Source organism: Pteropus medius, unplaced genomic scaffold (genome assembly GCF_902729225.1).
Source record: "Pteropus medius unplaced genomic scaffold, Ma_sr-lr_union100, whole genome shotgun sequence".
NCBI classification, from domain to species: domain Eukaryota; kingdom Metazoa; phylum Chordata; class Mammalia; order Chiroptera; family Pteropodidae; genus Pteropus; species Pteropus medius.
The window spans coordinates 30576622-30589388 of record NW_024347791.1 but is presented as its reverse complement, the minus strand read 5'-3'; the positions used below and the strand labels follow the sequence as shown (position 1 = coordinate 30589388).

The window sequence follows — 12767 nt, the reverse complement described above, 5'->3', positions numbered from 1 at the left end:
ATTAATTCTATAGATTCTTTTAAGTTTATTGATGTTCAATTTGTCAGCGGATAAATATAAAGTCATATACAGTTAAACACTTTTTAAAACATTTTATTTCATTAGCAAAACCACTAAGAAAAACATCTTAACTAACTTTCATTTGCATTTTCTAATAAAAAATATACTGTAATTTTTTTAGCTAATTAATGTGTATTTTTTTTCTTTTTGGTTTAGTATAAATTCGTACATTAGAAGACTTAACAATTAAATTATCTAACACATTTTTGACCCTGAGAAAAAATTCAACAAAAAAAAATGACTTTCTTCTTGCTCAACTCTTCTTAGGAAAAAAAGATTTTATGTAAATAAGAGAAAAACAAAATATAGAATCCTTTGTGTTTAAAAAAAAAATGGCATGGTTAATACAGTTATATAAGGGTATATTTTTAGCTATGTTGTCATTACCTTCAAAGTTCTATGGTCTACACAGTCATTAAATTGATACTCATGTGTACATTTTTCCAAAAAAAAAAAAAATTTTTAAATTAATTATTAACCCAAAATATTGGTTCTGCTCTCAATTTTCAAGTTTTGTTTTTTGTGTTTTTTTTTCAAAGTTTCAAAGCTTTTAGTGAGAAAAAGTTGAGATTCCATGTATAAAGAGATCCTGTGACCCTGTGACTTTGGGCAGAAAAAAAGATAATCTTTCATCTAGATAAGAAAATAGATTAGACATTTAAATTTTACCAGCATACTGCTTGTTCTTAACTATTTTCTATAACAATTTCATTTATCTTAGTCTTTCCAATCTCTCCAATAAAAATAAAGGACCACTGATTAAAGCATGGTTGATGGAAAATAACTGACTGAATGCCATCTCAAGGATATGGTGAGATTTTAAATTACTTGATATACCTTCACAAAGGGCAGGATTTTTAAAAATCAAGTTAAATTGAAAAAATTAACAAAAGAAATTTTACATTAAAAGAGAGGCTAAGTAATTTTTACTTTTTTTCTTTACAAAAGATTCTTTAAGTTATTATACTTTTAATAGTTAAACACTAAATCCTAAGTACAATTTTTGAATGCAATTCTCCAAATGCACATATGGCCCAACTAAATTTACAAGGCAAAATTTTTAATAAATCTCATTATAACAAATCTAGTTTTCATATAGTCCTTTTCTCATATTTTTTATATTTCTAAAACATATTTAGTGTATTTAATCAAAAATATGGAGGAGGAGGTAACTAATGCAAGTATCAAAATTTAATTGAGGTTCTTATAGTAGTTCTCTTTTTATGAAAATTTAACTTGAACATTCTCAGTACCTCTAAATCTTGTAGTCATAAAAAGAACTAATAAAATAGAATATCAGTATGTGCCTTTACTATAGACTAATGTCTAAGTGATCTATAAAAAAAAATAGTAATCAAGGCAGTTGCATAGAGAAGGCAGAGAAATAACCATGTTTGTGTATAAAAAAATTAATAACAATTTCAGTAATAATTTAAGTGAAATGTTTCCTATCCTCAAATTACACTTCATAATTATCAACAGGCCAAGTTATCTGAACAAGCAGATCACATGATCTTTCACCACACTCCCCATGAAGTTTTCAAAAATTCTCAAGAAATATAGAGAGGTGATATCATTGAATTGTGGGGACTGCAGAGAGAATTATTTTAAGTCCTTATACCTGTGCTTTCCAGTAAAGCAGCCACTAGACACTAGTGGCTACTGAACACTTGAAATAAAGTTAGCACAACTGAGAAACTGAAGTTTTAATTTTATATAATTACTTTATTAAATTTAAATTTTAAAACTATTACTTTAGTTACTAAAACTTATTATTATCATTGGAAAAACTTGGGTATACACTTTTAAACTGAAAATCTTATTAAATCTAATTCATATCAAGTATTTCCAATGAAAAAGTATCAGATTTATAAGACATAGTACAAAATATTATAGCAACAAATTTTATATTAATTACATGTTAAAATAATATTTTGATATACTGGGTCAAATAAAATGTATCATTATTAAAATTCATTCAACTATTCTCCCTTTACTTTTTTAACACAGCTCCTAAAAATTCTGAATTACATAAGTGTCTTGCCTTGTATTTGTAGTGGACAGTGCTGCCTTGGACAATACATATAAAATCAAAACTTTTTAAAAGTCAGGTTCCTTAGAGAATAATATACATGCAGTAAAACTCACTCCTTTACATGTACAGTTCTATAAATTCTGACAGATGTATAGTCATGTAACCATCACCACAATCAGGACATAATACATTTTTATCACCCCAAAAAAGTTCCCTCATTCTCTTGTGTAATCAATTCACACCTTCTACCCCAAAACCGTGACAATTCTGTTTTCAGTCTCTATCGTTTTATTTTCAGAATGTCATATAAATGGAAAAATATAGCGTGTAGACTTTTGAGTCTAATAAATCAAATTTTAAACTTACACCACTCTACGGCACTAAAGGACTATTACCATTCTGATATTTCCTTTCCTTGGAACATTTTGTCAAGGTCTATTTTTCCCAGTTATTCCACTTGCAAAACTGAGCTTTCTTCCTTGCCACTATTACAGCAACCTAATTACGCTTCTAGAACAAAACTAAACAGATTGCATTATAGTTATTTATATACAGGTCTTCCTCCCATTACATTGTAAGCCAAAAGCCTGACTTCTAGAACCACTATGTTTTTCATAAGATTAACTGTCTAGTGAAACTAACAGTACAGATAACAAGACTAAGAAGGAATTTCCTATTGTGTTATAAAAAAAGAAAAGGAAAAAAAATTAAGGGATGAAGAAGTTTACCCTCTAGATTAGACGTCTACTTTTACTGAGGTCTCAAAAAAAGGATATTGGGCCATACAGGATCCAAGAACTGCAATGTAAATGTCTCCTATCCTCAAAATACTAACCAGGTGCAAATACTAGTGGAGATTTAACCTGGACTGCTATTTTTACCCAGATTTCTATTGTCTTCTTTCAGGGCTTGCTAACAAAGTTGAGTAAATCTGTAGTAGTTTAACACTATTTTCCTCATAAACTGTTATTTCTGGTACATGATTTTACAGAACATAGTTTTTCAGGAACATGTGTATCGCATTATAGTAGAAATACCTGTTATCACATGAAAGTAAAGACTTAAAAATTCTATGGCTCGATCTGAAAAGTAAATTATTTGTAACTGTTAATCTTTATATAGTCAAATATATGAAATATAACATCTATCTGTTAGGTAGTTAGGTAGACATAAGCAACTAGAGAATGAAGGCCCCTCCCAAAGATCTCCCTTAGGACTTCCTTGGAACCCCCATTTTATGGTTATAAATTACCTCTACATTCTGAGATACAAAGGAGAAAAAAGCCATATAATAGCAGCTAGTTTGGTCCAGCCACAAACACTTGCACAGTTAGTAATATCCTAACCTCTCCGTAAACTCAGCCTTGTTATAACATCATTATAATGCTATGCATATGCCCAGAATTTCATAAATCTCATTTTAACAGACTGTATTTTGGGTAATCGCATGCAAAGTAGGCGACCTCACATGCCAATCATCCAGCACCACTCTCAGAACCTCCTATCACGGCCCTAATATAATACAGACCTTCCCACTTCATGAAGCTGCAGCCTTCTTTGGCATAGTCCATTTCTCCTTTGAAATGTACTTTTATAAATCTTATTTTCTAAATCTTGCCGACTGTAATTCTTTACTGTGTCAGCAGAACCAAGGCCCCCTCAAGTGCTATCGAGGCAACAACGGATTTTAGATCGCCCAAATGGTAACATATCTTTTAAACAGATAAATAAAATATTATCATTGACTTTAATGCTTCCAAAGTACTTACTGAAGTCTCCAGTTAGAAAAACTCCTTCTGCTCCAGGGGCCCATTCTTTGCAGTATAAACCACCATCAGCACATCTGTGAATGCCAAATGATTCATAGCCCTTGGAAAACTTATCGATACCACCTTCATTCTCTCCAATGTTGTTCAAAGTCTGGTTAAACCGCTTATACCTTTGAAAAGTGCAGAAGAAGAAAGTTAGAAAATTATATTGTCTTCCAGAAAAACTATTGTAATTAAGTAGGTGCTTCACTCTTATTCCGAAAAAGAAAAATATATATCATTGAAGAGAACTATTGTGAACAATTTTGTTTATTGGTAGAGATTACCAGGTAGGATAAAATCATTATCTCAAATAAACTAAATTGATGCTACCAGCATTTTTTGCAATTTCAAGCATTATGATATGAGAGGAAATATAATGGTTATATTATTCCATGAAATTTTTTAAACCATTATAGCAAATTCTATGTCAAGATAGTATAAAGATCATCCTATATCTTTCACCTCTAACCCCTAATTAAAAAGAAAAAAAATCAAAACTCAGCAAAAAAAATAAAATTACCCTACAGCAGGGCTTGCCACGTTTTCCTGTTAAGGGGCAGATAGTAAATATTTTAGGCTTTCCCAGCCATATGGTCTCTGTTACAACTCAGCTGTTTCTCTGAAGCATGAAAAGAGCCAAAGGCAGTATGTAAATGAATGGGTATGGCTGTGTTCCAATTAACACTTAATTTACAAAACCAGGTGGCAGGGCCAAATTTGGCCCGTGGGGTATAGTTTGCCTAGCCCTTCCCTATAGCAACTAAGCATGGAAAGAACATAGACCACCATCAAACTACAATGGCTAATAGCATGAAGAAAAAAACAAAGATTCCTTCCCAATCAGGACCTGATCTTCTTCAAATCCCCGGAGTCCATATTCAGGATTGGTTAAAAAAAAAAAAAAAAAAAAATACTATTTTCACTTATACCCCCTAAATCTGAGGAAAAGCAAATTAGGACAAAACTGGTAAAACTGGAGAAGTGAAGCATGTAGCAGGTGCTCTCTGTCAGAAGTGAAGGTTCCAGAACTACACAATGAATTGAGAGCAAAGTCAATAAGCTTCCCTGAACTTCCCCATACCCTGAAGGGTGAGCAATAAAAGTCCCCAAAAGCTGGCATGAATCCATGTAGGGGAAATACAGGGAATATACAAAATTTGAGAAGCTGACTAATGAAGAACACCTCAGCTGAGCTGATCAGAAAAAGAACCTTTCCACAAATGTTTCACATTATATTTCAACTTCATTAAAAACAAATTTAATAAAAATAAAAGCTGAGAGATTATATGATGAAAGAAGAGGAGTAAAATTAGACCACAGAACTAAACAAACAAAAAGAGGAACAAAGTATATCATTAGGAAATAATAAATAAATTAGAGTTGGCAAGGGACAAAATGCACATACAGCAAAAATAACAAATTACTAGTTAAGTGAATAAATAATTGGAAATTGATATAATTTAAAGAAGACAAAGAAACTGAATATACTAAAGAGAAGCTAAGAGAGATGCAAAATTGACAAAAAGATCTAAATAAGGATGGCTGGTGACTCCTAAGAACTAAAAAAAAAATTGAAAAAAAAGGAAAAAATGCTCAAATTCACACATAACAAAACTGAAAACCTAAATTTCAAAATTCCACTTTCCACCTAAAAAAACAGTAAATATATGATAGTCTGTGTGGATAAAATACAGTACAGAGAAAAAGACATTCTCAAATATTCTCAAATACTCTCTAGAGAACAATTAGAGAACAATTTGGCATCAGCTATGAAAATTTCAAATTCATACTCTTGAACTAAGTAATTCCATTCTAGAAATTTACCCTTTGGATATATTGCACAAGGAAGCAAAGACATCTACATGTACAATGACAATCATTATGGCGTATCAAACCATGCAAAATAACCTACTTATTCAACAATAGTTAAATAAACTGTGGAACACTCAAACAAAAAATTACACAAGAGCCATTAAGAAGAATGAAGTAGAGAGAAATGTGTTGATGTGGAAAGATGTCCAATATAGACTATCTGAGAAAATAAGTTGCAGAGCAGTTTTCCACAAAGCACATATTTGTATAAAGAAAATAAAGATATAACTACAGTTGACATACAGATACGTTTTTCACAGGCCTCTTGCTGGGCACCTGGGAATTTCAATGGCCTGAGTCAAGCCTAAGGATCCCTAGCACCATTATGCTCCCCACATTTGTTTCAACAACAGGGAAGGATAAGGCACAGAATCTGATCAGTGGAGGGCAAAGGCTTATGGGAATGGTAGGTGCGAGTGGACTATTTCATATATGATCCCCTTTTGTATATATACCTAACAAATACACACAAACACACACATACACACACAAACACATATACATTCATGGTTTTGAAAAATGCAAATTACATTTAATCTATTACTGGAAATAAATTAACTTTTATTGAACTGTCATAATCCTAGTCTTATTGACAGTCGATACTCCAGGGGACACAAATTGAACTGCCAGGCAGGTATCATAAATATGAAAAGCTGGCCCAACATATGAAACATAAAAGTGAGAGCCTGATGATAAAAAAAAAAATAAAATGACCAATGAGGATGGCCTTAGAATATGGAAAACAATGCAAAAAGGAGCTCTATTAAGATGGAAAAGTGAAGCATGTAGCAGGTGCTCTCTGTCAGAAGTGAAGCAACAGCCTCCTTTTAATAGCTACAGTCCATTGTTACCAAACATGCTTTGCCAAATCAGATAATTATTCAAGAACCAAAAAATTAGACTTTTCTATGAACTCTCCCTAATTTAAATATTGGCAACTGTTTTGAAAACTTAAAATAATGAAATGGACAAAAAAAACTTGATCTACAGGTCCAATAGATACTAGTAGGCAAGCTTTCTCACACTCTCTTGTCATATGAGAAAATGTTTGCTTTTTTTTTGTTTTGGGTTTTGTTTTGTTTTGTTTTTACCTCTTACAGATATCATTCAGCTATAACTCTTGGTGTATGAAAGCTCCAACCCATTATAAACCATGTAAATAATAACATCCAAAATAATCAAACAGTAAACAACAAGGAAAAAAATAATTTGAACTTGGGGTAAAAAAATACATACATACATACACACACACATATCTACACATGCCATCATAATACTGAAAATTACTGATTAAAAAAGATATAAACTTTTGTACGTTAAATAAATGTAGTAATGATTATATTGTCAATGTGGGTCTAATATTTTTAAAACACATTTTTAGATTTAAGGTTTAAATTTTTTAAATAGTCTTTTTTAAGAAGTTTACATAAGATATGTTCAAATGTCCCATTTACTAAAAATTCAACAGAAACAGGATTATGGCATTATATTACTTTAACTAAATATCTTGACTTCCCTCAAGGTCAGCCCTGTAGCTTCTGAGACAGAAATACACATCCACTTTGAAATCACTGTGGCTCAAAAAAAGAAAATGCCTGAGGATATAGCAAGCTCATCATGCCCATGCCCTCTCCTACTACAGGCGTCTCTTTTAATATTTGCTATGAATTTATAGGATATTTAAAAACTAGGTCAAACTCTTGGTAACCAAGAACATAAAATGAAGTTAGTGTAACAACTAATATTTCATACAGATATAAAATGTTATAACTATTATCATATTTGATCTCTACATTGACGTTTTTAATCCTCTTTTTATAGAGAAAGAAATAGAGGCACAGATAAATATGTAACTTGTCCAAGGTCAAGAATATAATAAGCAATAGAGGTGGCATTATTCATCACAAAAGGTAAACTTTGAATAATTCAAGAGATAAAAATCTCAAGTTAAAAGTCACATTTTCTTTTTAAAGAAAGCCCTTTAAGTTTTGCTCATAAGGCTATTAATCGTATAATTAAGAAAATCAGCTTAGTCTCTAAAAATAAACACTGTAAGTTCATATCCTAACTGTGTAACATAATGTATGTGACCTGAACAATCACTTATCCTCTTTTGCTTAATTTCTTCCCCTGCTCAATGGAGGAAACCCCACAGGCTATTAAGTAATCTATGAAATTGCATTGGGGATTATCCCCACAGTAGCCAGCAAGTACTCAACTGTCAGCTGAAACTTTCTTCCACCTAGGTGAGGGGCAATGCTATAGTATACTTTTTTAATTTATCAATTTTTTACTTATAACACTTATTTAGATATTAATATACATGTTAATTATTAGCAAACATTAAGGATTTTTCCTTTCCAATTCCAAAAGTGTCTGAGAATCCTTACCATTTTTCCTGCTATAAAAAATTACAAATACAGGCATAGTAACACATAACACATAGTAGTAGGTACTCCATATTGACTTGAATGTATAAATTATGGAAAGTTTGTAAGAAAATTAAGTATATTAGGTTGACCAGAAAAAACGGGGAGGAGGGGTAGTTACTTTAGGAAATGAGCAAGAAATAACTTTGGGGAAAAACTGAAAGAGGCTAAAATCTTTGCTCTCCTGGAAAACAGATCATCCTAGATCTCTACTGAAGTTCTAATTTCAGGCAAAATTGTGAACATGGGAGATATATCAGGGGAGATGGACCATACCCTATCTAGAAATGTCTAGGATGTAGAATTTTTTTCAAGTACTTCTGACTGGGCCTGAAACCCAAAGAACCCATGGGAGATATTCTTTCCTTGCTAGCTTAATTTTTGAGATTTTATATTGTCATCTGCTTCCTAGGGGAACCTAGATTCAAGGCAGGAAAAACACATAAGTAAAAGCTCTACAGGAATTTTAATAGCTAAAAAAAAGAAGAAAATAAGGTTAAAGGAGAAGGAAAATATAATTTTTTTGAAGAAAAAAATAGCTTTTTAAGTTGCTGTTTAGAAGGACTTTAAGGTGACTGGCAAAAACTTTCTTATTTAAGCAAAAAAATATCCAGAATATGCAAAATTATCTATAAATTAAGGCTGTCACATGAAGACTGGGTATTTGGGACTTTAAGTGAATAGTGTATGTCTGTCAGTCAAGGATAAGTATTCAACAACATCAATAACATAAAATATATGTAAAAATTATAATTATATAGACATTATTAAATCTGTCTTTTTGGAGAGAAGGAGAATGAGGTCAGTTCAAAACAGTTAAAAGTTAACTTTTAAAAGTTACAGTTACTACTATTTAAAATAGTGTCCTCAAAGTAAATACTGACTGTTACTTATTAAATATTCTTTCCTAATTTTGGTACTGGGCCATAGTGGTGAAAGGGTTGGGGGAGGTTATTCCTGAGATCCTTCCAGGTCTAAATCCTATGAAACCAAAAACATAAAATGTTCTTATTCAATTAAAAAAAAACTAAAAATATTCCACGTTCTGTCATTACTTAGAAAGCTTTATACAACTCCTTACTTATTTGAATAATAAAGTGTTTATTTCTGGAATTCTACATTCAGGATAATGAAAATGACATTTAATGACACAACTCAAAGAACCTACTATATAGCCATTAAGTAAACATATTTTGACTTCTTAACAGATTAATTAATTATAATAAATTAACAAAATGCAGCTAGAAATTAATTTTAATCACTGTGTCTTGTCTCTTGGTTGCAAACAAATTAATAATATATTGCCCTTGCAGTTTACCAAGGTATGATTAATGGTCAATATTAAAATTTCTGGAGTCTTCTGGCAATGTGAAACCTGACTACCTAACTAGAAAAAAAAATCATCTGAATATAATAAATCAGAATTACTGAAGGTAAACCCTGTGAGATGGCCTATCTGGTCAGGCCTGGAAGTGTCAAGTATTGTCCCAAGCACTTTAAGCAGCCAGCCTCTTTATCAGCCACTCTCTTTCCAGTCACGCTCCTGTTCACGTCTCTGCTATATGCTCTGCTGATTACCTTGGAAAAGGGCAATGCTGTAACTGTTAAACTGACCTTTCAGTTTATTTTCTCTTGTGTAATATGAAACATGAGCTAACACAGTCTTAGTCTACTGATTTCCAGGAAGAAATTTAACTTAATGTTTCAACAGCTCTTGGCTCACATAACACTGTTCTGTGTTCACGTTTCTCTTTTTGGAAAAATTACATGGTGAAGACCAGGGCTTTGGGCTAGAGAGAAAAGGGTTTTAGATCTTCCACAATGTAGTCCCGATCTGCACAACAGCTATATTCCTGAGATTGTATGACCAACTCACTTGCTGAGAAGCAATTCCAAACTTTTAAATCATGTTCTTAATGTGACTCAACATATCAATAAATAGATTAAAAGCAATGACTGTTGTCTTTTCACCTTTTAACATGAATGTCACTGTTACTCAAACACCATCAAAAATTTTATATTCACCGAAATAGAGAGGGAGGTTAAGGAATCAAAAGATAGAAGTTCTAGACCAACACTAAAGTACCAAGTCATGTGAACTCAAAGAAGATAACCCTCCAAAGCTGTTACTTCCTCTTCTGTAAAATGAAGAAGCTGAATTGAAAGGTCCCATGCAGGTCTAATAACCTGTAATCCATACTCTAACTTTCTTAGTTTCAAAGTTGGGTCCTGATTGTTCCAACCAAGAAAGAAAAGTTCACCCCAATACAGAGGTTATTTTGGACATCTCTCGCATACGACAGACTATTTTACCATGCACAAGTAACATAATTTTAAATATATCCTTTTTCTTAAAATAAAACACAGCACATAAACAACTATGAAATATAAAATTCACAGCAAATAAAACAAGAAAAATAGCTTCTTGACAGAAAATTTTTTTATAAATTGTAACTATAAAGAATCATAAGTGATTATGACCTGCACCTTATACTCACCATGTTCCAGGCATTACCAATCATTATTTTAGACCTCACAATAACCCAGTGTGGAGGGTACTATTATTATTCTTATGATACAGATGAAGAAAGAAAAAGTTAAACAATTTTGCCTAATGTCACATAGCTATTAAGTGGGTGAAAGTGGAATGTAAATTCAAAACTTTGCTTCCAGATTATTAGCCTAAACTATTACACATAATAACACTCAATACATTTTGCAGTTTACAGTTTTCAACTTGATCTTGACTAAATTTAAATTATTTGTTTCTTAGTATTTGCTAAATAATCCTCATAAGCTTAACTTTGGGTGGGGGGCACCTTTGCTAAAAGTAAGAGTGATACAAATGGTGAAAAATAAAATCACCAGAAAACTCACTTGAAAAGTATTAAAATTTGTCATATTTACACTAACTAAAATCCACAAAGCATTTTTCTTCTTTTTTTCCATTGGTGTTGTTTCTAATCACATTGGTGTTGTTTCTAATAGCTCAGAGACTTTTTTTTTTCTTTTTTTTTACTTTATTTTTTATGGTGACATTGGTTAATGAAATCCAATAAGTTTCAGCTGTACACTTTAACGGTAAGGCATATATATGTTTACACTGTGTGTTCACCACCCATAGTTAGATTTCTTTCTGTCACCACATATTTGACCCCCTTTACTCAGTTGAAGGGCGAGTGTATCTATCACGAAGAACCTGAATTAATTTAGAAAGCAAAATATGCAAACAACTACTATTTATACCCTTGATAATAAAGTTTCGAGCTGGATGGTTATTATTATATCAACTGTAAAATAACAATAAATACTGATTTTTTTTCACCTAAAAAAATCATCAAAGATCAGAAAGTCTATATACCTGGCACTTAACAAATCAACAAACCCAGACACACTTTTTTAATTTATTAAATATAGCTGGATAGCCAGAGAGTTTATCCTTGGGAACGTTTTTACATTAGAAACAGTATAAATGAATTAATTTTCACTTTGACAATGGCATAGAATACACTATACTAATATATATCGAAAAATACAAGGAGATATATATATCCCCCCCAAAAAATCCACATCTTTTAAACTAAATAGCTATAAAATATCAAAGGTCTATCAAACACACTGACAGTTCTTTGCCTTTACTGAGGGAGATAAAGGTATCAAAACTCTGTCAGCAACAAAACCAAAAGATCAAAGAGTTTTCATAGTGACTCCCAACATATTGGCAAGATCTCTTTGAAGTTATAAAAATCCAAGTTTCATATCTATATATCTATCTCCATCTATCTATCTGTATATGTATATATAAATATTTTATCTGTATCATGTTTACATAAACACATATATAGTCATATGTGACATATATATACATATATGTGCACACACACACACACACACACACACACACACACAGCACACATATTTATTTTTCCATCCAATGACCTAACAGACCGAACAGAATAGGTCTAAAAGCACAGTTTGGAAAGTAGAGTAGTCTGCTGCATTGTTTGCATTCTCAGTTTATTATTTCTCTTGATGACATGATTTATTCTTTTAAATACATACTCAAATTGAGATTGAGATAAAGTATTTAAATGTTACTTAGCAACATTACTCTGTAGATTTATAATGAAGTATGGATGTAAAATAACCTTTATAAATTTCATTTACCATATTACCAAGAGTCTTGGTGCCAAATTAAACTACTGTAAAGCTATAAGCAGGTTTGAAAGAAAACCCAAAGTTAAATTCTATTCAAGTACAACCAAATCTGTTTGCTAATAATGCTACCCTGATGCTTAATTTTATAACATCAGTAAAAATGAAACTTTAAATTCATCTAGGACTCATTGCTTATGGACCACCGTTTTTTAATTCAGTGTTCCCAAAATGCTCTGGTCAGTTCGCATAGTCATACTGATGACAAATATTGTGGCATACTCATAATCAAAACTACTGGAACTGTGAACTCACATAGGCTCCCCATTGCTCAAAGGTCAATGTTCCCCAAGGCTAGATTTACAAAGAGCTTTGGCCAAACCATCCCAACGTATATATATATAT

The 12767-nt window shown here is 31.7% G+C and overlaps 1 protein-coding gene across 1 annotated transcript in view; it reads right to left on the bottom strand.

The window, feature by feature from the left end:
• Positions 1-12767, bottom strand: part of GBE1 (1,4-alpha-glucan branching enzyme 1) — a 239461-nt gene that overhangs the window by 187619 nt on the left and 39075 nt on the right. Inside the window, exon 2 of the mRNA XM_039878273.1 lies at positions 3865-4034. Within this exon, the coding sequence (XP_039734207.1) occupies positions 3865-4034 (170 nt within the window). The remainder of the gene's footprint in view (positions 1-3864; positions 4035-12767) is intronic.